Source organism: Acipenser ruthenus, chromosome 8, assembly GCF_902713425.1.
Source record: "Acipenser ruthenus chromosome 8, fAciRut3.2 maternal haplotype, whole genome shotgun sequence".
NCBI lineage: Eukaryota > Metazoa > Chordata > Actinopteri > Acipenseriformes > Acipenseridae > Acipenser > Acipenser ruthenus.
In genome coordinates this window covers 27,424,762-27,449,443 of record NC_081196.1, presented here as the reverse complement: position 1 = coordinate 27,449,443, position 24,682 = coordinate 27,424,762, and the positions used below count along the sequence as shown (strand labels likewise).

Below are 24,682 nucleotides of genomic sequence, written 5' to 3'. Positions count from 1 at the left end.
TTGTTTGGCCCTTGTGCCGGTTTATTTGATATTTTTTATTTATTAAAAAGCTTTATTTTGAACTTCAAACTGTCTCTGAGTCTCAAACCTCGGTCAATCCTGTCACATTTGGTCGTCCCGAGAGCCAGAAGGGGAGGAGCCGCCGTCCCGAGAGCCAGAAGGGGAGGAGCCGCCGTCCCGAGAGCCAGAAGGGGAGGAGCCGCTGTCCCGAGAGCCAGAAGGGGAGGAGCCGCCGTCCCGAGAGCCAGAAGGGGAGCCACTGCCGTCGTCCAGAGAGGGGGAGCCCGAACGTCCACAGCCCGAGAGGGAGGAGCCCGAACGTCCACAGCCTGAGAGGGAGGAGCCCGAACGTCCACAGCCCGAGAGGGAGGAGCCCGAACGTCCACAGCCCAAGGGGGAGGAGCCCGAGCGGGAGGAGTCGGTGCGTCCACGGCCCGAGTGGGAGGAGTCGGTGCGTCCACGGCCCGAGCGGGAGGAGTAGGTGCGTCCACGGCCCGAGCGGGAGGAGTCGGTGCGTCCACAGGCCGAGAAGGGGAAGCCCACAGGCCCAGGGCTGAAGGGACCCGCAGGGGAAGAATATAGGCTGTTCCCACCTCCACCGCCAGCAGAGGGGGAACAGCCAGAGCTGTCTCTCCCTCCACCGCCAGTAGAGGGAGACGAGCCGCCGTTCCCGCCTCCGCCAGCAGAGGGAGACGAGCCGCCGTTCCCGCCTCTGCCAGCAGAGGGAGACGAGCCACCGTGCCCACCTCCGCCAGCAGAGGGAGACGAGCCGCCGTTCCCGCCTCCGCCAGCAGAGGGAGACGGGCCGCCATTCCCGCCTCCGCCAGCAGAGGGAGACGAGCCGCCGTTCCCGCCTCCGCCAGCAGACGGGATGCCGTTCCCGCCTCCGCCACCAGAGGGAGACGTTCCAGGTTCCCTACCAGCGTTCATGGGCTTTGAAGGTCCGGGGGCCCCCACTATTGAAGAAAGCTTGGGGGATCTGGCATCAACCCCGCCCACCACCACCCGTTGAAATAGCCCACCCAAGGGACATAAGGGGACTCTTGGGGGGAGGGCTTGGGTTCAAAGGGGGGGGGGGAGTTTGGCCGATTGCGGCCTCCGTACTTTGTACGTGGAGGGAGGTGTGTGGCAGAGCAGGGCTCTGCCCTTAGAAATACTGGCAGGGAAGGAGTTAAATTCTCCTCCCTGCCCAGATTGATTTCGTCAGGTGGGAGCAATCAACCCATTAATTATACAATTAAGGACCCAGCCACCTGGCATAAAAGGAGGCCTCAGCCTCTCATTAAGAGGGAGAGTTCTAGAAGGAGAAGCAAGAGTGTTTTTGTGTGTGCTGTTTTTGTAAGTTTTTAGTAAACCAGTGAAGGCAATGCCCAGCCTGGAAGCCGTATTTTTGTAAGTTTTGTTTTGTGTTGATTGTTTCTGTATTAAACCCTTTTTGTTTGGCCCTTGTGCCTGTTTATTTTGTATTTTTGTTTATTAAAAACTTTATTTTTGAACTTTATACTGTCTCTGAGTCTCAAACCTCGGTCAATCCTGTCACAGGTGCTTAAAAAAAAGATGTGCGAGTGCAACAAGAGCTGTAGCTGTCTGCATGGTACAGCTGTACAGTATTTTGTTTGGCTATATTTTTGTAAATAAGATCAGAATTTTTCGCATTTTTTTCTTTATATTAATATAAGTTAAGGATGAGAAATTTGGTAGAATTTTGTGTTTGTGAGTGTGTGAGTTAAGTGTACCGTATCCATGGTTTCAGTGGCGGTTGGTGAGATCTGTGGCAGGGGAGGCGGGAGCGCGAGTGGAGAATTAGTGAGTTGCGTTGTGGCTGAACCCAACTGTACGGCACTCTTATGTGTGTTGGTGTGTGTCAGAGGAGCCTACCTGTGTATATAAGGGTGTCACAGAGCAGCTCACAGGTTGATGGTGTTAGTGTGGAAAAGGCTCCCTAGGTGGGTTGTTAGCTGAAGACGTATTATTCTCCCTCCCTTTCTCTGATCACAGGGCGTCACACAGCAGGGCAGTCTGGGTGGATGGCTGTTTGAGGTCTACTCTGTCTTTTTCAATCCCTCCTTTCCTCTCTCTCTCTCTCTCTCTCTCTCTCTCTCTCTCTCTTTTTACTGTTTCACTGCTGGTAATCTACTGTAATAAACAAAATAATAATGTAATATAATCTACTGTATTAATAAAACAAATTGCATGTTTGCTTGTTTGTTTTAAATAGTTTATTTGGAGAATTATAGTTAATTGAATATAATTCAATGATATATTAATATTACATGAGCTACGCCATAGCTAGTGCTTCCTTGTTCTGCATTTAACCACCAATGTAATTAGACAAAAAGAGAATCCCCCCAGCTATAAATGTATTTTAACTATAATGTAGATCACATACATAGTCAATCATCCTGGAGACCCACCGAGTCTGCCATTTACCGTGGAACTTTTACAATCGCCAGGAAGTCAGAAAAATGTCTTTTCCAGTCAGGTCGCCCCCCCCCCCCCCCCACAGGCACGATTAATCGATTACAGTAAGATACTATATGTACAACTGAAAGACAAGGGCCAAATTATCTCTAACAAAAAGAAAGAGGTCTGGAGAATAAGTGATTTACCTAGAATACAAGGTTGAACCTGATGGAATAATCGAGATAAATCAATTCAACTGTTAAGCCACCTATCACACTAACAGAGTTCTGTACAGTAGCTGTCTAGTGGGTTGCAATTATTCTCAACATTGTATACAGAAATATCAGAAACACGCACAATGTTGATTAAGAAAGATACACCCTGATAAGGCTATGCAGGAATTAAATGATAGGCTAAACAGAGCCCAATGCCTTGTTTTTCACACACTGGCTATGGTTCTATCTAGCGACAGGCTATACAGACCATAGCTTTAGTGCAGTATTCTATCAGAAATGAAATCAGTGAGAGAATGAATTGGAAAAAAAATATTTTGACTGTGAGAAAGCAAGCTAAAATTTAGATTTGTTATTAGTCCATTGAATTTTGCAGCAAGAAAATCAAAGCTGGCAATATATCTAGCAGCTGTAATAATAGTACTGTGGATCCATGTACTTGAAGGGATATCAGGCCTTCCTGTGGCATGTTGATTGTAGCTACAGTAGCTACAGTATACAGGTTGCAAGTCAGCATAAGTCACAAAGATATTACTGTTACTATACTGGTTTTTCACACTGTGTAAGTAATGTGCTTTTCATGGTAGGCAACTAAAGTTCACGTTTGATGAATTTGTGGCAAAGTGGTTTGCAGTGTACAGGTGCAGGAGTGATGCGGTGCGTAATTAACAGACAGAGACTTGTAATCCAGTTGGAAAGTGCTTCCTTTTATTTTATAATTCCAGGTCTGGTGACCAAATAATAATCCCCAGCAATACACAACAATGTGTAGCGCACAGGGTAAATAATAACGGGGTTGCAGTCCCAAAAAATAAACACGCGTATCCTTCCCACATCTACTAACATGGTCACCAGTCCTGGATGCGTGCAGTAGTGCTAATGGTGGGTGATACAGGTTTATACGTGACAATAGTGCAGTGCTGTTCCGGGTTTTGTGCTGGCCCTGGCGACAGCTCCGGAAAGTGTTAGCCATCTACTAATACCAAATAACAATAATTAGTGACAAAACAAACAAGTTATCACAGGTATGTCTCACAGGTCCTTCTGGGTTCTATCATTAAACCAAAGCGAAGGAACAGATTGCGTCTCTCCGTCCCCTTTTATGCCGTCACACATGACCCCTTGGTAAACGAGTGCAGCTGCTCCTCCAATCCGCGACTGCCACATCGTTTCCCTTCCGGGTCGATGAGTTAATGCACCGGAGTTCCGCTCCCTTTCTAGCTGTCCGACTTCCCTTGAACCCTGTGAAAGAACTGTCGGGCCAGCCAGTCCAAGGTACTCTGTTCTCGCTACTTAGCGCCCTCACAGGTCGGGAGGGAGATTTACCACCAATCACTGTATTTCTGTCACATATATACAGGTTTTTTTTTTTATTAGCTATTCAGTATACTTAGAATAAAGCACCACGTTTGACTTCTGCGGAAGTGTTTTTGTGTTGAAGTCCCAGAACTCTTTGCGTTAAAGGCGAAGACAAGTGGGAACAATTTGCAAATACGGCAGACGCGGCTGCACATAAATATAATGTAAATGTAGTGAGCTAGGAAATTGTAGATATTGTTAAGTTATTTAACAAGCAAATTATTTGTGAAATGTATGTTGTATTGAGTCGCATAGATAATAAAATTTAATTTAATCTTTTTAAATCTATGATCACGATTTAAATATATGATTAGAAAGTACAACGAAAAATCTTTTCAATACATATCAGTTGCTGGAATTAATTATCTATCAATTCATTAATGACCTAGATAGGTAGGTACAAAACTAGGAGATGACATAAGCGAGCAGTATATTTCAAAATTATTATTATTTTTTTTTTACGAAACACATGGACAGAGGAAGAGACCCTAAAACTGATCCAGCTGCGTGCGGCAAACAATGTCCTCTTCATGGGGAAATGAAACGACACGAAGCTGGGCTGGGAGTGACATCTGAAACGTTTATGTAGCCTGCACACTTTTATCATTTCCATTATATGTTTTTGCTGTGATTAATAAATTAGTGTAGAACCTTTAGCCAATTCTTAGTGATACTGAATATAAAGCAAAATATATTACCCTTTGGATTTAAAGTAAAATAGATATCCTATTATTTAAAATATTATTTAAAACAAACAAAAAGAACATAAATATTAGGCTACATTATTAAGTACGTGTTTGTAACATGTGGCAAAGCTTGCATTTTATTAACCAATATCAAAGTTTTTCCAATTATCTCAAAAAAAAAAAAAAAAAAAATAACTACATGTAAAATGTTCTAAATACTTCTTGTTCGCTGAATAGGGCAATAGCGCGGCGAATACGTCTCCTTTTTGCCGAAATCCTTGCCACAGTTCTTTGGAACAGGAATAGTGCAAATGCTATAACCATTCTTCCAAACTACAATCTGACAACAAAAGATTGCGTAGCTTCTTGCTCAGTCAAAGGTAAAGGCGCTGAATGATGATGCTGAAGTGCGTCCCATTTAACGCTTTTAGCTCCACCCTACAACCTACTCCCTCGCTCACCCAAGTGCACACTCTGTGACGTCAGTAAAACGAATATGAAGAATATTATGTTATGTTGTGATCTATATTATAATGCTATAATTGTAAACACGTTGTTATTTTGTTAAGTTCTACTAAAATAATATACTTCCGCTTTTCATAATAACAATAAAAAGGTGTGTATTTGCTTAATTAGACCTTTTTACTTGTTTTCAGCTCTTAAACAGTTGCATATTTCAAGTTAGCTATAACATTTTATAAATAACTTGAACTGCAACTTTTTAAGAGCTGAAAACAAGTAAAAATGTCTAAAGCAAATTATTAGTTAAATTAAGGGTATAGTTAAGTAATTGAGAGCTTGGTTGGAATGAAAACCAGCAGACACAGGGGGTCCCCAGGACCGAGTTTGAGAAGCCCTGTTATATATAGTGTAGTGGCAGGGCGGATCCCTGCCTGGAAGGAATGTGTTGGGGTTTGGCAGGGATAGGGTTAAGTTCTGTCCCTGCCAGAGAAATATGGGCTTGGCTGTGTTTGCACAGCCACAGGTGTAATGATTTATTCTAACTGATTATCTGTTTAATTATTTTTAGTTCAATTAGTGTCACCTACCTGTAATAACCAGGCAAAATGTTTGTTCATGGCAGTTTCCAGTCTGTGTGAAGAGAGGTTGTCATTTGTGAAGAAACCTGTCTGGTTGTCTATAAGGTAGTGTGCAAACCTTTTTTTTTGTGAGTGTGTGTTTTTGTGGTTAGAGAAGTGAAGAAAAGTTTAGTTAGTGCTCCAAAACAAAGTTAGGTTTGTTTTGTTTCATTTTCAGTTGTCTTTTATTTTCTGCAAATAATAAAAACGGCACCCAAGTGCCTAAAAACTTTTGTGTCTGGGTCTGCATTAAAAGGGGCTACCTCAAAACAAGGAAAATCTTTCACTCATATATATATATATGTGTGTGTATATATATATATATATATATATACACACACATACAGTTGTCCCGCATTATATACCGTCCCCCTTTATAACACCAACCTCGCATACCGCCAGCTATTCTCTCTGAACAAATGTCACCAATATAAAAACAGTGTTATTGTACCCGTTATATCTAACACCCCGCTGTCCGCCACCCACCAACTTCCCAAGCCAAGCAAACATAAACTGTAGTTTCTCTCATTGTAGCGCCAGCGAAATAATCATACTTGTACTTGCTAGAACCAAAGTCATTGTATTTATCTTGCTCTTAATTGTATTATTACTTGTACTGTGATCCTTGAAATGTATTTGTTTACGACTGTAAGTCGCCCTGGATAAGGGCGTCTACTAAGAAATAAATAATAATAATAATAATAATAATAATAATAATAATAATAATAATAATGGTCAATTAGAACAACAAAGCTATGCAGTTAACCTTTGACTCGCTTTCCTAATTTGTTGTTAACTAAACATTCATACCAATGTCATCAACACTCCCACTCCCAAAGCAAAACAGAAAGTACAAAATGGCGACCCTATATTTAACACCAGAGCAAAAGTAAAAAATCTACATGTATGCATCTGAAAATAATAAAGCAAGTCAGCAAGTGAGTCATATACTGTTAATCGAAGGACAATTGGAGACATTCTAATGGATAAAAACAAATGGCTTATCTTGATGGAACGGGTTGATTTGCTTAACCTGAAAAAGGCTTGATGCAGTTTAAAATAAGTGACTTTTATAAACCACAGTAAATGTTTAAAAAAATTATGGTAAGAGGATTGTTTGTTTACGTGCAAGTTTTGCACAAATGAAGGCTGACTTGAACTAAAGCTGCAGTTTTGTAAACAGCAGAATAGTTTTTTTTTTAAATTTTACTTTTTGTTTGAAAAAAGGGTTTGCCTGTACATATTCAACTTTTTTTTTTAACTGCTTAAAAAAGATTGCTGTTGAGCTTAAATTGCTTTGTGAAATAAATAGATGGCATTGTTCAATGGGGGATAGTATTCAGCAGGCTTACAGTCGTGCCACAAACAGTGAAGTTCAAATGACAGTACAGTAAAAAAAAAAAAAAAAAAAAAAAAAGTACACTTTTTTGTTTTTATGGAATTGTTGTTTGGGTGATTTGAAACTAAATGAGTGTTTTATTTTTTTTATTTTATTTTTTATTTTTTAAGTATAAACTATAGTAAAAAGTAACCATGTATGTTTTATACAGATGGGAAAAGATGATAAAACAAGTATTTGTTTATTTAGCATACGCCTTTATCCAAGGCGACTTACAGAGACTAGAGTGTGTGAACTATGCTTCAGCTGCAGAGTCACTTACAATTACGTCTCACCCGAAAGACGGAGCACAAGGAGGTGAAGTGACTTGCTCAGGGTCACACAATGAGTCAGTGGCTGAGGTGGGATTTGAACCGGGGACCTCCTGGTTACAAACCCTTTTCATTAACCACTGGACCACACAGCCTCCCTACTGTAGTTTTAAAAAAAGATTAATGTTTTATTAAAATGGCCTGGAGATACTGTAATTGTATAACTAAAAAATTAAAACGTTTGAATTTACTACAAACATAGAAGGTTGTGTGTGCGTTTTTTTTTTTTTTTGTTGACTCTCACTATAACACCACCCTCGCTTATTGCCCGTTTTTCCCATGGCCCTTACCTGGTATAAAGAGGGTTGACTGTAAATATTATTTATATATATATATATATATATATATATATATATATATATATATATATATATATATATATTGTAACACAGCAGGGAGGGGGTTAATATCCTCCCTGCAGAAAACATGTGCGTATGCACATTTTGGTTAATTGTTTTATTATTTTTGCTAATTGTTTATTTTTTAATTATCACCCACACCTGATTGTATTGTAAATTAATGTCAGGTGCAGGGTATTTAAGACGTGCAGCTTGTCTGTATGAGGCTGCTTAGTAGAAGGAAGCAGAAGAGAGGTACTCTGCTTCCGAGCAGTCAGAAAAGAAGTACGTGCTGTGTTAAACCTGTGTGGTTTTGGTTTATGTTCCGTGGTGCCAGGTAAACGGCTTAGCCGTCCTGCAAGTTAGTCAGCGAATAACCCATTTAGTAAGTACTCCAAAACGGAGTTAGGTTTTGTTTTGTGTTTGTGTTTATTTTTGTGTTTATTAAAAATAGCGCAACCGCGCTTGAAACTCCATTTCCTGTGTCCTGGGTCTGCTTTTAAAGGGGCAAACGAACGACCGTGAGTGCCGCCGGGTTACATATGGTGGCAGCGTGTGTGGGCGCCCCTACGACCCGAAAAAAAAAAGGAAATGGAAAGCCTAGAAGAGTTGATCGCCAGAATCAACAAAAACACGGTGGAGCAAGAAGCAAACAACCGCCAACTACAGGAGGAGATTGAGAGGCAAAGAGAGGAGCTGGGGTGGCCCCAGTTAGAAATAAAAGAACGGGAGCCGACAGAATTGGAGCTGCTGCTCCAAAAGTGGGAGCAGGCAGAAGAGGCGGTGCCGGCGAGAGAAGCCCCGGAATCGCCTGCACCAGAGGAGCTGCTGCAGGGAGAACAGTAGGAAGAGACCGTCCCGGAGCCAGAGGAGGTGAGCACCGCACCTCCACCAGAGCTCCAGCCCACAACCCCGGAAGAGGATCCGGCGCTGGTCAGTGCGGTCCCTTGCCCCTTGCTCCTGGACACCCTGCCGGTCTTCCTAGACCTCCCTGCGCTTGGCCTGGAGCCCAGGAGTCTGCACCATCGGCCACAGCTCTGCCCCTGGTTCCCTACTCCGCTCTCCCCAAGCACCCAGACGTCACTGGGCTGCTGCCAGACATCGCTGGTGCTCCCCCTGTTCGCTGCTAAGCTTCCCCTGGGTGATCGGACATCGCTGCGCCGGTCCCCAGGTGAAGACCTCTGCCCGCTGTTGCAGCCTCCTGTTCTCCGGCCGTCGCTTCGGTCGCCCCTGTCATCCCGGTGGGGTCCCGTGTCGCCGGTTCACGGTCCCTTCCTGGAAGCGCCGGAGGAACTGACCCACCCTCAAGCCCGCCCGTGTAAGAGGGCGAAAATTGACATTTGTGGACTCGAGGGTTGGTGGTTGTGTTTTAAGGGAGGGGGTGGTCTTGGAATGGCCGATCAGTGTTGCACACTTGAGGGGGAGGATGTGTAACACAGCAGGGAAACATGTTTTATTAGTTTTGCTAATTGTTTATTTTTTAATTATCACCCACACCTTATTGTATTGTAAATTAGTGTCAGGTGCAGGGTATTTAAGACGTGCAGCTTGTCTGTACGAGGCTGCTGAGTAGAAGGAAGCAGAAGAGAGGTGCTCTGCTTCCGAGCAGTCATAAAAGAAGTACGTGCTGTGTTAAACCTGTGTGGTTTTGGTTTATGTTCCGTGGTGCCAGGTAAACGGCTTAGCCGTCCTGATGGTATTGCATGATGGATAAGTATCTGCCTGTACTTCTCAGCATTGAGGAGACCATTAATTCTGACCAAATCCCCAACTCCATTTGCAGAAATGCAGCCCCAAACTTGCAAGGAACCTCCACCATGCTTCACTGTTGCCTGCAGACACTCATTCGTGTACCGCTCTCCAGCCCTTCGGCGAACAAACTGCCTTCTGCTACAGCCAAATATTTCAAATTTTGACTCATCAGTCCAGAGCACCTGCTGCCATTTTTCTGCACCCCAGTTCCTGTGTTTTCGTGCATAGTTGAGTCGCTTGGCCTTGTTTCCACGTTGGAGGAATGGCTTTTTGGCCGCAAGTCTTCCATGAAGGCCACTTCTGACCAGACTTCTCCGGACAGTAGATGGGTGTACCAGGGTCCCACTGTTTTCTGACAATTCTGAGCTGATGGCACTGCTGGACATCTTCCGATTGCGAAGGGAAGTAAGCATGATGTGTCTTTCATCTGCTGCAGTAAGTTTCCTTGGCCGACCACTGTGTCTACGGTCCTCAACGTTGCCCGTTTCTTTGTGCTTCTTCAAAAGAGCTTGGACAGCACATCTGGAAACCCCTGTCTGCTTTTAAATTTCTGCCTGGGAGAGACCTTGCTGATGCAGTATAAATGCCTTGTGTCTTGTTGCTGTGCTCAGTCTTGCCATGGTGTATGCCTTTTGACAGTAAACTGTCTTCAGCAACCTCACCTTGTTAGCTGAGTTTGGCTCTTCCTCACCCAGTTTTATTCCTCCTACACAGCTGTTTCTGTTTCAGTTAATGATTGTGTTTCAACCCACATATTGAATTGATGATCATTAGCACCTGTTTGGTATAATTGTTTAATCATACACCTGACTATATGCCTACAAAATCCCTGACTTTGTGCAAGTGTACCTAGAAGAATTGATGCTGTTTTGAAGGCAAAGGGTGGTCACACCAAATATGGATTTGATTTAGATTTTTCTTCTGTTCACTCACTTTGCATTTAGTTAATTGATAAATATAATCTATTAACATGTCTATTTTTGAAAGCATTCTTACTTTACAGCATTTTTTCACACCTGCCTAAAACTTTTGCACAGTACTGCATGTATATATATATATATATATATATATATATATATATATATATATATATAGAACTTGTACTGCTTGAACCCAGAGTGAACGACCAGAATCTCCAGAATTTTTTATCAGAATCTAATGTTATAAGTTCCCATATCAGAACACCACTCAGAAATATTTGCCTTTTATTTACCTAAGGATATGTATGTAAAATATGATATTTATTTTGGGATACAATGTGAAAGCCTTTTTCTACATAGAAACATATATCCAGCACCGCACTTAACAATACTGGACTGTGGTACTGTATCTGTAGTTATATGTTGTATAGGAGCTGCTATTATTACAGACAAACTAATGTTAATAAAACTAAAGCATAACAACATGGTCAAAAAGCTTAAATTGCTTTGTACTATGAAATTAGATGGCGAGTGTGTTTCGGTCAGATGGAAACATAATGGCCATTACTTAGGGTTAATAAACTAACTATCAAAGTAACTATCAAACTAAATTGACACAGCACCCCTACGCACGTTACAAAATGCTGCAGCAACTCACCAGAACGGGAAACACCAAATTGCTCTGCGACTTGTGTCTGATTCAGGTTTTTTTCAAGAGCTCGAAGAATTTCCAACTTTGTGTAGCAGGAGAAACAGGTGCCGCATTTTGGTGTTTGTTTACATGCCATTTTGTAGTGATGAGGTGCACTCATGGAAATCAGAATACAAAATAATTAGAAAGATTTAATAAACCAATCAGTGTCCCTCAAAACACTCTTGCGATGACAAGTCGCTTTTTTCATTGTCAACGAAGGTGTTCTTAGAAGTAAAGTTCTGTTCCTTTAGCCGGAGCATTTACAATGGGAACCATCCATTACACCACAAGGAAGCGTTCTCTTAGGAGGTGTTCCTATACGCGGAGACTACTGTGTGTGTGTGTGTATCTATATATATATATATATATATATATATATATATATATATATATATATATATATATATATACTGTATATATATTGTGATGGCGTGACCCCAAGGTGTAGTAGGTCTTGTAGTAAACCACAGATAGGAGACTCGAGTTGCCGTTCAACAACACTTTTGGTGTTCTTTATTTATTTATTTAAATTCACGATAACAAAACAAACAAACAAACAAAACAAAAGCCTAACTCCGGCAAGGAGTGCTAACATAACTTTTATAAGGAAGCCCTGTCTAACCACGGGACAGCTAGCCGTTTACCCGTAACAAAAAAAAACAAATATTAAACTTAATTTCGTCAACAACACTCTTTGTTATCTTTTGTTTTTTTCTCTCCAGATCCACACTCATGTGTCCTTCTTCCATACACCTCACCCAGATGGGTTGAACCTCTCCCTTTTTAAAGGGCTTGTAATTACCTGATTTAAGTCCATCTGCCAACAATAAATCAATTACCAGGGTCATCAAGCCAAACCCTGTGGCCTTCTGGGCAATGTAGTTTCTTCCTGACTCCCTTGTAGTCAGGCCAAGACCTCTAGTGGTTGTACAGTGAAATCACAGGGCATAAAGCTCTTTCCATTCTCAAGCTTATATAGTGCCCTTGAATGACTTTTATTACATAGCCCTCCCCTCAGCTCAAACCCATGGGTTGGAGCGTAACTGTCTGAAAAACAGTGGACCCGTGACAAACCATCTGCATTACCATTACGCTTCACACTGCGATGTTCAAATGAGAACCTATAAGGCTGTAAGGACAAAAACCACCTGGTAACCAGAGTTTTTCTCCTTATTTGCTTTCATCCATTTTAGGGGTGCGTGGTCGGTAACGAGGGTGAACTCTCTACCCAAAAGATAGTATCTAAGGGACTCTATGGCCCACTTTATCGCCAGGCACTCTTTCTCCACAATCGCGTAATTATGCTCTCTGGGAAGCGGCTTTCTACTCAGATACAAGACGGGGTGCTCTTCCCCGTCTACCTACTGCGACAACACTGCACCAATATCAACCTCAGAGGCATCAGTCTGAAGGATAAAGCGCTGTTTAAAGTCAGGCACAACTAATATTGGGTCCTTGCAGAGAATCTCTGCCAAGGTCTTGAACGCCTCCTCTGCCTGATCTGTCCACCTCACCATGTTTGAACTCCTACTGCGGGTTAACTCTGTCAGAGGCGTAGCTAGTGTGGCAAAATTTGGAACAAACCTCCTATAGTACCCCACAATACCTAGAAAGGCTCGAACTTGCTTCTTATTAACAGGTCGAGGCCAGTTCTTAATGGCCTCTACTTTGTTCAGTTGGGGCTTTACGAGACCATTCCCTACCACATAAGCCAAATAGTGAGCTTCTGTTAGACCCACATGACATTTCTCAGGGTTCGCAGTTAATCTGGCTGTCCCGAGGCTACCCAAGACAGCTTCCACCCTTTGTAATGCCCTTCCCAGGTTTCACTAGAAATCACTATATCATCTAAATAGGCTGCTGCGTAATTAGCATGAGCACTCTCAGTTAGGGGTATTTGCCAGTAACCCTTGGTGAGGTCCAAGGTAGACAAGTATTTGGCCTTTCCTAGCTTCTCAATTAATTCGTCTACCCTAGGCATAGGGTAAGCGTCAAATTTTGAAACTTCATTCAACCTACGGAAAACATTGCAAAACCGCCAAGTACCATTGGGCTTTGGCACCAATACTATTGGACTAGTCAAATCACTGCTAGACTCCTCAATCATCCCTAATTGGAGCATCTTCTCTACCTCCACTTTTTTCTCTGCTCTTTTGGCCTCGGGGACTCGATATGGTCGTAACTTTACTTTAACTCCGGTTTCAGTTACAATATTATGTTAAATTATGTTTGTTCTCCCTGGTAATGCTGAAAATATATCGAGATTTCTTTCAACCATCTCCCTGACTTCTTGGCATTGGGCTGTGTCTAAGACTGAGCTGATGTTGACTTTAGAAGTTGTGGGTTTAACCTCATCAGTCTCTGCCTCCTCTCCAGCAAGTACTGTCTCCCTATCTTTCCAGGGCTTTAACAGATTTATATGTTAAATCTGTTCTTTCTTTTTTCGGTCCGCCTGGTTAACCTTGTAATTTACAGGCCTGCAGCTAGCCTGTCACACGTGGTTGTCAGAAGCGGGATAACAGCGCCCCCAAGACTCCGGCCAGAAAATTAATAAATAAAAAAAAAGGGGCAATGGCAGAAGACGCCATCAGGCTGCGGGACTGGATCATGCAAGTGAGGGAGACCCGCACCAGTCCCCTGCAAGAGAGGGAGACCCGGACCAGTCCCCTGCAAGTGAGGCAGAGCCACACCAGTCTTCTGCAAGAGGGGGAGACTACACGCTGCTCCCACCTCCGTCGCCAGGTGACTACACGCTGCTCCCACCTCTGTCGCCAGGAGACTACACGCTGCTCCCACCTCCGTCGCAAGGAGACTACATGCTGCTCCCACCTCCGTCGGCAGGAGACTACACGCTGCTCCCACCTCCACCGCATCCACCACTAGGAGCAGAGCAGCAGGAGCTGCCTCTGCCTTCACCACCTTCGCCACCAGGAGGAGAGCAGCAGGAGCTGCCTCTGTCTCCACCACCGGCAGGAGCAGAGCAGCAGGAGCTGCCTCTACCTCCACCGGCAGGAACAGAGCAGCAGGAGCTGCCTCTGCTTCCACCACCTTCACCGGCAGTAGCAGAGCAGCAGGAGCTGCCTCTGCCTCCACCACCTCCACCAGGAGCAGAGCAGCAGGAGCTGCCTCTGTTTCCATCACCTCCACCGATAGGAGCAGAGCAGACCTTGCTCAAGGGTACAGCAGCAGTGTCCCCCACCTGGGATTGAAGACACGACCCTCCGGTCAGAAGTCCAGAGCCCTAACCACTACTCCACACTGCTGCCCTGATATGGCTCCAGGCCTACAAGTATACGGCTCCAGGCCTACAGGACAGTAGAATTTGGCAAACAGTGTCTTAGAAGGCCAGCCGTTCTAAGCGCCAGCCGTCTAAGGGCCACGCGTTCAAGGGCAGTATGAGCTGTGGCAGTCAGAGCGAGGACAGGTGGAGTGAGGACCTTTCCCAAACCTCTCCCAATGGCTACTAGAGGCTTCATTCCTACTCTGACACCAAACATCTGGATCTCCTGGATACAGCGTGCTCACTCTTTCTGCTCTCCTAGAATGAACACTGGTAAGTACTTGCTTCAGATACCGCTACTAACTCCCTCTCCCCCTGTACTGCCTGCTACAAACTGTAAACTCTCCTTCCTAAATTGCTGTTCTCTGACTAACAAATCTCTGCTTCTCAACGAACTTATAACAGACTCTAAACTTGATCTTCTCTGTCTAGCAGAAACCTGGCCAAATGACTATTCGCTCTTTGACAAGCCACGCCCCATGGTAGAGGTAGGAGCACTGCTGTTATTACTAACTCTGTGCTTGCCAGCTCAACTCTCTCTATATATCTCTCTATCAAGCTCCCCTCTCCCATATCCCTCACCCTTGCTGTTATCTATCGTCCACCAAAGAATAACTCTGCTTTTATTACTCAGTTCTCGCAATTCCTCTCCCTAATCTGCACAACTGACGAAATTCCACTCCTAGGTGACTTCAACATCGATGTTGATTTGCCTTCTTCCCCTCTAGTGACCGACTTTGTCACGCTCCTAGACTGTCTTGGACTCTCTCAATCTGTCAATGTTCCTACTCACACCCGTGGACACACCCTGGATCTGCTCATCACCAGTGGTCTTGATATCTCCAATCTCTCAGTCACGGATATCTCTCTCTGTGACATTTCTTAATCACTGCCAATATTAATCTTCCTGCACTTTCAGCTACTACTGATACTGTTATTACTTCCGTTTTCGGTTGATGATGCGGTGTCCCTCTACAACACCACCCTTACTCAGATCATCGACACAGTTGCACTCCTTACAACCTAAATAGTGAAGAAACATCGCAACTGTCCATGGTATACCCTCGAACTTCGACTGCTTAAGTCTGCCTGCTGCAAGTCTGAGCGCAAATGGATGTCATCTGGACTAACAGTTCACCGAGAGACTTGCACCGATCATCTCAGTAGCTACAGACGTGCGTGTGCTGCTGCCAGGGTGAAGTACTCATATCTCTGGGACACTGTAAACCAAATATTCTCTTCAAAACCATTGATAAAATCCTGCATCCAGCCATCGATAAATCCAACTCCCATTCACCCTCTCTTACCTGCCATGATTTCTCCTCTTTCTTTTGGAACAAAATCAACACCATTTATTCTACGCTCTCCTGCCTCAAACCCAGTATAGTACTTGACCACCTTGCCTCCCCTCCAATTGTCCCTCTTGCTGTCTCTTCCTTCTCTCCTCTCTCCATTACTGATGTCTCCAGCCTACTGCTGAAATCAACTACTTCCACGTACCCCTTGGACCCCTGGCCAACAAATCTCATCCGTCTCTGAGCTTCTGACTTTGCTCCTTTCATTATGCACACTCTCAACTTGTCCCTGGTCTCAGGCCTGGTTCCTGCAACCCTCAAGACTGCACGAGTAACGCCAAAAAACTCTCCCTTGACCCAACTGTCTTATCCAACTTCCGTCCCACATCCAATTTTCCTTTTCTCTTCAAAACTCTTGAAAGGCCTGTAGCCTAACAAAATATCTTAGCTGACAAAATATCTCACAGATAACAATCTGCTTGAATCTCTGCAGTCTGGCTTCCGGCCGCATTTCCGAAACTGCTCTGCTCCGGATTGTAAATGGTCTCCTGCTTAATGCTGATGCTGCTGCTCCCTCTGTCCTTGTCCTCCTTGACCTAACTGCTGCTTTTGATACCATAGATCATAGCATTCTTCTTCACCGCCTTCAAAAGTATGCTGGGATCCCTGGAACCTGTCTCTCCTGGCTGTCCTCTTACCTATCTGGGCACATGCAGTCTGTTTTCTATGATGGAAGCAGTGCTGACGCAAACCCTGTCACGTGTGGTGTCCCTCAAGGGTCTGTTCTCGGGCCTCTTCTCTTCAATATCTACAAGCTTCCCTTGGGTCACTTCATCCGCCAACATAGCCTCATGTTTCACTCCTATGCAGATGACAGCCAGGATGTAGACTCTGGATGTCCCTCTGCCATGGTCCGGCGCTCAGCTTGCATCCAAGACATCAAAGCTTGGATGTCTGCCAATTTTCTTCAGCTCAACACTAACAAATCTGAACTTCTTCTAGTAGGATCGAAAACTCAACTCAAGAATCTCAATATTGCTGCCCTGAACCTCGGAAATTGTCTGCTGCTGTCTTCACCCACTGTACGGAGCCTTGGTGTACTTCTGGATAGTAATCTCTCCTTTGATGTCAAATCCTCCTTATACCACCTCTGAAACATCTCAAAGATCCCTCCCTACCTTTCCCCCCCAGATGCAGAGATACTCTGTCATGCATCCATCTCCTCTTGAATCGACTACTGCAACTCTCTCTACGGTGGTCTTCCATCACGCGCCATAAACAGACTGCAGCTGGTTCAAAATGCCACTGCTAGGATCCATACCAGATGTAAAAGACATGATCACATTACCCCCGTCTTGCCCAGCTGCACTGGCTACCTGTAAAGTTCATGATTACTTTCAAAATTTTCCTGGTTGCCTACAAGGCCCTTCATCACACAGGTCCAGAGTATCTCTCCAACCTGCTGGCCCGCTATGTCCCTGTATGTAAGCTGAGGTCCTCTGACTCAGGATTGCTTGTTATACCCAAGCAACAGTGCACCACACTCGGAGAGCGCTCTTTTAGCTTCATGGCCCTGACTCTCTGGAACTATCTGTACTGTTGTATTTAATGTACTATGCCCTGTATTTCACTGTATTTAATGTATTATGCATTGTTCATCACTATGTTGTAAAGTGCTTTGTGATTGTGGTCCACTATGAAAGGCCCTATATAAAAATTGATTGATTGATAAACTGGGTGGCAGTCGTGATTGGGATGAGGTATGGGACAATATCTTTTTGTCCTCAAAAAATCTAGCACACCAGTTAATTCACTTTAAATTAGCGCACAGAATATATGCAACACCATACCGGCGATACCAGATGAAGATCGCTCCAGACAATCTCTGTCATAAATGCACTCAGGGTGTGACCGGAACTTATTTACATATGTTCTGGGAATATCCTGAAATTGAACACTTCTGGAAATACGTAGCTAATGTGCTTTTTGATATGACTGGTGTGAAAGTGCCACCGAGTCCCCAACTGCTCCTTCTCAGTGACGACTCCCAAATTAAAGTTAACCTTCAAAAACATCAGCTTTTGTTGGCAGGACTAACAGTAGCTAAAAAGTCAATTTTACGAGGTTGGGTGGAGACTTAGATACCCTTAGATCACACTTAGTTGTTCTCATTTGCAGATATTGTGCTTGTGGAGAGAAGTACAGCTAGATTACATTCCTGTTACTGTTTTACTTTGTTTGTTTTAGAGCTCCCACTATTCGTTTGTTTCCATTTGTTCTTGTATTATTTTATCTTCTAGAAAAAAAAAAAACAATGGTAAAAAAAAAAAAAAAATTCAAAGCTTGAAAGGCCACCATGTAAACATAGTGCAGGTGAGGCAGGGATGTCACAGCCAAGGATACATAACTGTATATCTCTTCTCCTGAAAAGTACCGGCATGTTTGGGTGTTTGAAAGTAGCCGTTTTTATGAAGGCCAAATCTTTCCTGCAGCCTCTCAAAGACAGATGCTCAAAAAGGTGGTTTAGATGGGAAACAGCCTTTTCCATCCAGGAAATAAACTCAAACAGGAGAGCGTTGATATGGGTGCAGGTTGTGCTTTGTAATTCTATGAGCTCTGATTGTATGCTCTAATTGTAAAAGAGATACACTGATGAATGAAACAAACATGTTTTTGAATTTCGTAATTTAAATAAGCTAGGTCACTAACGTGTGGTGAACCACATTCTGAATCTTCCAGATCTACTCAAGCTTTGGGAACTCTATCTTGGGGATGCAGCTATTTTGTAAATTATTTAGTTGAAAAGCAATAAAATATTTTAAAAATGTTAAACCACCTTTGGACTTGCATCTTTCAAGTGTAGATAATTTAATCCTGGGTTTCTTATGTTTCCAATAACATTTATTAATGGTCCGATTAAGGATATTAAACCACTGAGTTTTCAACTAAACTGGAATCATGGCAAATAGTTACATTTTGATAATCTGAACTGCAGCCGCCAGTCACATCAGCAAGAGAAGAAGGGAATTCCATCTTTCTAGATCTTCAACAATGGATTTTAGGACAGTGACCAAACGCTACCTCCACTACAAGGAGGGTCCTGCTCCAGGAACCTTCCATGCTACACACTCAAATAAACTTCAAGTGGGATTAGAATCTCCTAAACTAATTTCAATTGTGGTTTTCCCGGTCTACACACAGTGATAAATGATAACCCGTTTTTAAAAAAAGACAGGAGAGATAAGAGACCAAAAGTGCTTATAAGATTCCATATGATATCCATGCTGGTCAAGGGATATTCCATGAGGCATGCCAAACACAGCTTTTTGCAGCTCTTCAATTGTAAGTGGATTGTCTAGTGTTTTAGAATCGTGTTTAGAGAGCATGGGCATTTTTAAGTTATCTAAAAATAATGTATTTGGGTTATGTCAGGATCAAATTCAGGTTTATACAGATTTGAATAAAAGGCCTTGAATGTTTCACTGATTTTTGTTTGTGATCTGTAATAATGTTATGAGATAGATCTTTAATAGCAGAAATTGTTGAGTTATCTTTTAGCTGATTAGCTAATAAGTGACTTGATTTTTCTCCAAATTCAAATAATTTTTTTTTCAAATACTCAAGCAAAAAATATCAGTTTTGGATGATACCAAGTTGTTAAGTTCAAACTGGTAAACGCCTGTGATATATCATTGGTAGAAGAGGGAAAGTGATACTGTCTAAATACTTGATATTATTTTCTAAGATTTGGCATTTTTCATCTATCTTCTTTTTTTAGCTATAACCTTTCCCCTAATTACTACTTTGGCAGAATCCCATAGCTTTGAAAAGAAAGTATTGAATTCTGATTCAAATAAAAGGGAGGTATTGCATGTATTTATGGTATAAAGAAAAATATGAATAATCTCCTTTCATTAGGATAACATAACCGCCATGTATCTTCCAAAAAAGTTCAAATTATTACACCACAGCTTACCCAACAGACTTACACACACACACGCACACACACACACACACACACACACAGTACATGACATGCCACATAAATGTACAAGTGAGTCAAAAACACAACTATATTCCAATGATTCAATTTTTATAAAAGCAGTAACACACTGATTGATAGATACACTCCCTTATACTGTAAATACCCATTCTGGAATAGCTTTAAATTTCTGTGTTTTTTTTTTCTTTGTTTAAATAGGACAGGCTATTAAACTATTGGTTATGCTTGAAATTCAGTAGGTCAGAATCCTATAAAATGGAATCCCTGTTTACAGTAAGATGATGACTAAAGCACAATTAGTCAAACTAACTGGGTTCTACACACACAAATGTCAAGGTCAATGACAGTTCTGCAAGGCTACTGGTATCACACAAGTATGTACTGTGTACATTTTACAGTTTAACAGTACAAAAAGCAAGGGCTTCTCGTGACTTTTTTTAAATGGGTCTGTGACAAATGAATAGCCAACATAATAGCAGCCCCATTTCCCCCTCTAATCCTGTCATTTATGTATGCACTGTAGGGTGTTACGCCATTAATTAAGATACATTTTGGTGGTCCAGTGGTTAAAGAAAAGGGCTTGTAACCAGGAGGTCCTCGGTTCAAATCCCACCTCAGCCACTGACTCATTGTGTGACCCTGAGCAAGTCACTTCACCTCCTTGTGCTCCGTCTTTCGGGTGAGACGTAATTGTAAGTGACTCTGCAGCCGATGCATCGTTCACACACCCTAGTTTCTGTAAGTCGCCTTGGATAAAGGCATCTGCTAAATAAAGAAATAATAATAATAATAATACAGTAAACAACTTATTCTAAATGTACAACTTATTTTTGTTGGCTCTTCAAGAGACATGACCTTTGACTCCATGCTCAGGTACAACCAGATTGCATGGGTCCTCAGGGTTTAAACTTAAATAATTTATGTTGTCCTTATTAGCTTTTGAGGTGTATTAAACTGGAAAAGAAGTCTATGTTGCAGGGCTGCTGCTCACATATTTTAGTTGTTTTAATCTTTATTTTTTGTTTTACCTAGGAATAATACATTGATACAGTAATTAGGTATATGATTATTTATCTATATTATTCTGAACAGTTTTACTATTATTTGTTTTTGTTTTGATTAAGTTAAGATAAATGCAATGCATCACTGTAAAATAATCCCCAATACCGTTTAAGAAAATAAATAGTGTTTGCTAAGTGTTTTTGGTAAAATTGGTAAAGTTTACCACTTTTTTCTTTATTTTATTACACGTGTATGCATTAATACCCTATTTGTACTGTGTCTGCTCTAACTATTGCCACAACATATAATACTCCCTGAATACAGTTCAACTAAATGAAACAGTAAAGACTAATAAATCGGTCTCAGTGTAATTAATTCAATTTGATGTACAATACAGCCCTAACAGCAAAGCCCTTATCTTTGAATGGCATTGCTTAAACAGAGATCCTAATGTCTTGCTAAGAAATAGATGATACACTTATTGTTAAGTTATTCTGTGCTCTGTGGTCTCAGTTTCAGGCTTCATGGTTACAGAGGATCTGAATGCTCATTTCATGACTGCTGGCCGTTCTCCAGATACACACCCACTGTACTGCAAATCCATTTCAATCCCTGCTAGTAACAAGCCACAGCCACTTCCTTTCCCAGCAAGTGCCAGGCAGCAAGTTACAGTAGGTCAGTCCTAAGCGATGGCAGCATGATTTTACATTATTTCCTTTATACAGTATCTGCCTCCAAGCGAATCAATATTTACATATATACTATGAGAACGTCGAGCTAAAGCATTCAATCAAAGGGCATATTGAGAACAATAAACAAACACAAAACAGGGTGTGGTAATGGTTTAGGCCTCTAGCACTATTTCGTCGTTTGATGTGCAAATATAGTTAGATTTACATTGTAGGCAGAAAGCTAAATCATATAACAAAGAAGTTTCAAAAGTTGTATTCAGGTTTTATGCTCAAGTATTATTAAAGCAGTGTGTGTTTCATGCACAGTAGTGCATTCATATATTTATGAATATATATTTACCAACTGACTCGTTTGAAAAACAGGCCTCAAATAGGAAGCATACTGTTTGGATGCTTTCCATGTTGATTCAAACTACTGTTAACCTCTTCCAGGGCTTACCTGTCTGAAAGTAACAGTTCTGACCAACAAAAGTGACAGAGGAGCCTGTATTCTCCTCTTCCCAGATCATTTTGACAATACGATTCCTTGACAGGAGCTTCAAGAACTTACAATGAGTATAAATGCCTGTTGGCAACTTCACTCAATGAAAGATATACAGTACTGTGCAAAAGTTTTAGGCAGGTGTGAAAAAATGCTGTAAAGTAAGAATGCTTTCAAAAATAGACATGTTAATAGATCATATTTATCAATTAACAAAATGCGAAGTGAGTGAACAGAAGAAAAATCTAAATCAAATCCATATTTGGTGTGACCACCCTTTACCTTCAAAACAACATCAATTCTTCTAGGTACACTTGCACAAAGTCAGGGATTTTGTAGGCATATAGTCAGATGTATGATTAAACAATTGTGCCAAACAGGTGCTAATGATCATCAATTCAATATGTAGGTTGAAACACAATCATTAACTGAAACAGAAACAGCTGTCTAGGAGGAATAAGACTGGGTGAGGAACAGCCAAACTCAGCTAACAAGGTGAGGTTGCTGAAGGCAGTTTACTGTCAAAAGTCATACACCATGGCAAGACTGAGCACAGCAACAAGACACAAGGTAGTTATACTGCATCAGCAAGGTCTCTCCCAGGCAGAAATTTCAAGGCAGACAGGGGTTTCCAGATGTGCTGTCCAAGCTCTTTTGAAGAAGCACAAAGAAACAGGCAACGTTGAGGACCGTAGACGCAGTGGTCGGCCAAGGAAACTTACTGCAGCAGATGAAAGACACATCATGCTTACTTCCCTTCACAATCGGAAGATGTCCAGCAGTGCCATCAGCTCAGAATTGGCAGAAAACAGTGGGGCCCTGGTACACCCATCTGCTGTCCGGAGAAGTCTGGTCAGAAGTGGCCTTCATGGAAGACTTGCGGCCAAAAAGCCATACGTCCGACGTGGAAACAAGGCCAAGCGACTCAACTATGCACGAAAACACAGGAACTGGGGTGCAGAAAAATGGCAGCAGGTGCTCTGGACTGATGAGTCAAAATTTGAAATATTTGGCTGTAGCAGAAGGCAGTTTGTTCGCCGAAGGGCTGGAGAGTGGTACACGAATGAGTGTCTACAGGCAACAGTGAAGCATGGTGGAGGTTCCTTGCAAGTTTGGGGCTGCATTTCTGCAAATGGAGTTGGGGATTTGGTCAGAATTAATGGTCTCCTCAATGCTGAGAAGTACAGGCAGATACTTATCCATCATGCAATACCATCAGGGAGGCATCTGATTGGCCCCAAATTTATTCTGCAGCATGACAACGACCCCAAACATACAGCGAAAGTCATTAAGAACTATCTTCAGTGTAAAGAAGAACAAGGAGTCATGGAAGTGATGGCATGGCCCCCACAGAGCCCTGATCTCAACATCATCGAGTCTGTCTGGGATTACATGAAGAGAGAGAAGCAACTGAGGCTGCCTAAATCCACAGAAGAACTGTGGTTAGTTCTCCAAGATGTTTGGGCCAACCTACCTGACGAGTTCCTTCAAAAACTGTGTGCAAGTGTACCTAGAAGAATTGATGCTGTTTCTAAGGCAAAGGGTGGTCACACCAAATATTGATTTGATGTAGATTTTTCTTCTGTTCACTCACTTTGCATTTTGTTAATTGATACATATAAACTATTAACATGTCTATTTTTGAAAGCATTCTTACTTTACAGCATTTTTTCACACCTGCCTAAAACTTTTGCACAGTACTGTAAGTCCAAGGGCAACAAATAGGATGACCACCACAGGCTACCATTCCTTCATTGATGAATGTGGAGATACAGTAGCATTAGTATTTTCAGTGTGATGCACAACACCTGTTGATGAATGGCATTCTTTAATTTGGTTAGAAATTGCAAGAGCAGCATAAAGTGTCCGTCTATTTTTATATCCCCCTAGTACTGTAGTGTTTTTAAAAGTGCTGAATGAAGAACACTCACAGGGTGTGACACGATGCAACGCTTCTTGTACGTCACTTGTAAGAATACATCTGTGGGTAGGAGACAGGAGGTTGAGCTGCTGAGGATGACATCTTCACCAACGTGACTCTCCACACTCCTGCAAAAGACAGAGACAAAAATGTATATTATCAAAATAATAGCAAATGTGTGCATATTTATGGTAGTGGTTCTCATACTATATATATAACAGATTAAAACCACACATCTCATACCTACTGTATAAGTGTTTACTTAAAGTCACTCCGAAAGACTACAGAAGTTATCATGCGCTAGAGTAAGGTAGAAGTGCTATTTATTCATGTGATCCTTAGGGGATAGAAGTAAAAAAAACATACATTTATCTGTCTACAAACCAAAGCAAGTCAATTTGGGTAGAGCTGTTAGGTAAAAGCACTGAAGTTACAAAATAGAAATGATAGCAAATTATTATACAAAACAATTAGAAATGCATGTAGGGAGGTATGGCCTTGTCTAACTTTTGGCTGTATTACTGGGCTGCTAACATTTGCACCCTGTCTTTCTGACCGCACTCCCACCTTCAAAATGATCTACCAGCTTGGTTACACATTGAAACATCTTCCTGTGCACCATACTCACTTCCTGCACTTTTTTACTCCTCCCTTCCTCGCTCCACCCCTCGCTTTACTTACCCTGTCAGTTGGCATTCTCTATGGATTTGGTCTCAGTTTAGAAATCACTTTGGTCTGCAGTTGTCTTCAATCCTAGCTCCTGTTGATGCTAACCATTTATTCCCACCTTCATCATTGGACACGGCATTTCGGACTTGGCACCGTAATGCTATT

At 42.3% G+C, this 24,682-nt stretch overlaps 1 protein-coding gene across 1 annotated transcript in view; it reads right to left on the bottom strand.

Moving 5' to 3' along the window:
* The window catches only part of cryl1 (crystallin, lambda 1), a 117,262-nt gene that overhangs the window by 49,228 nt on the left and 43,352 nt on the right, over nt 1-24,682 (bottom strand). The window contains exon 5 of the mRNA XM_059029654.1: nt 23,859-23,976. Within this exon, the coding sequence (XP_058885637.1) occupies nt 23,859-23,976 (118 nt within the window). The remainder of the gene's footprint in view (nt 1-23,858; nt 23,977-24,682) is intronic.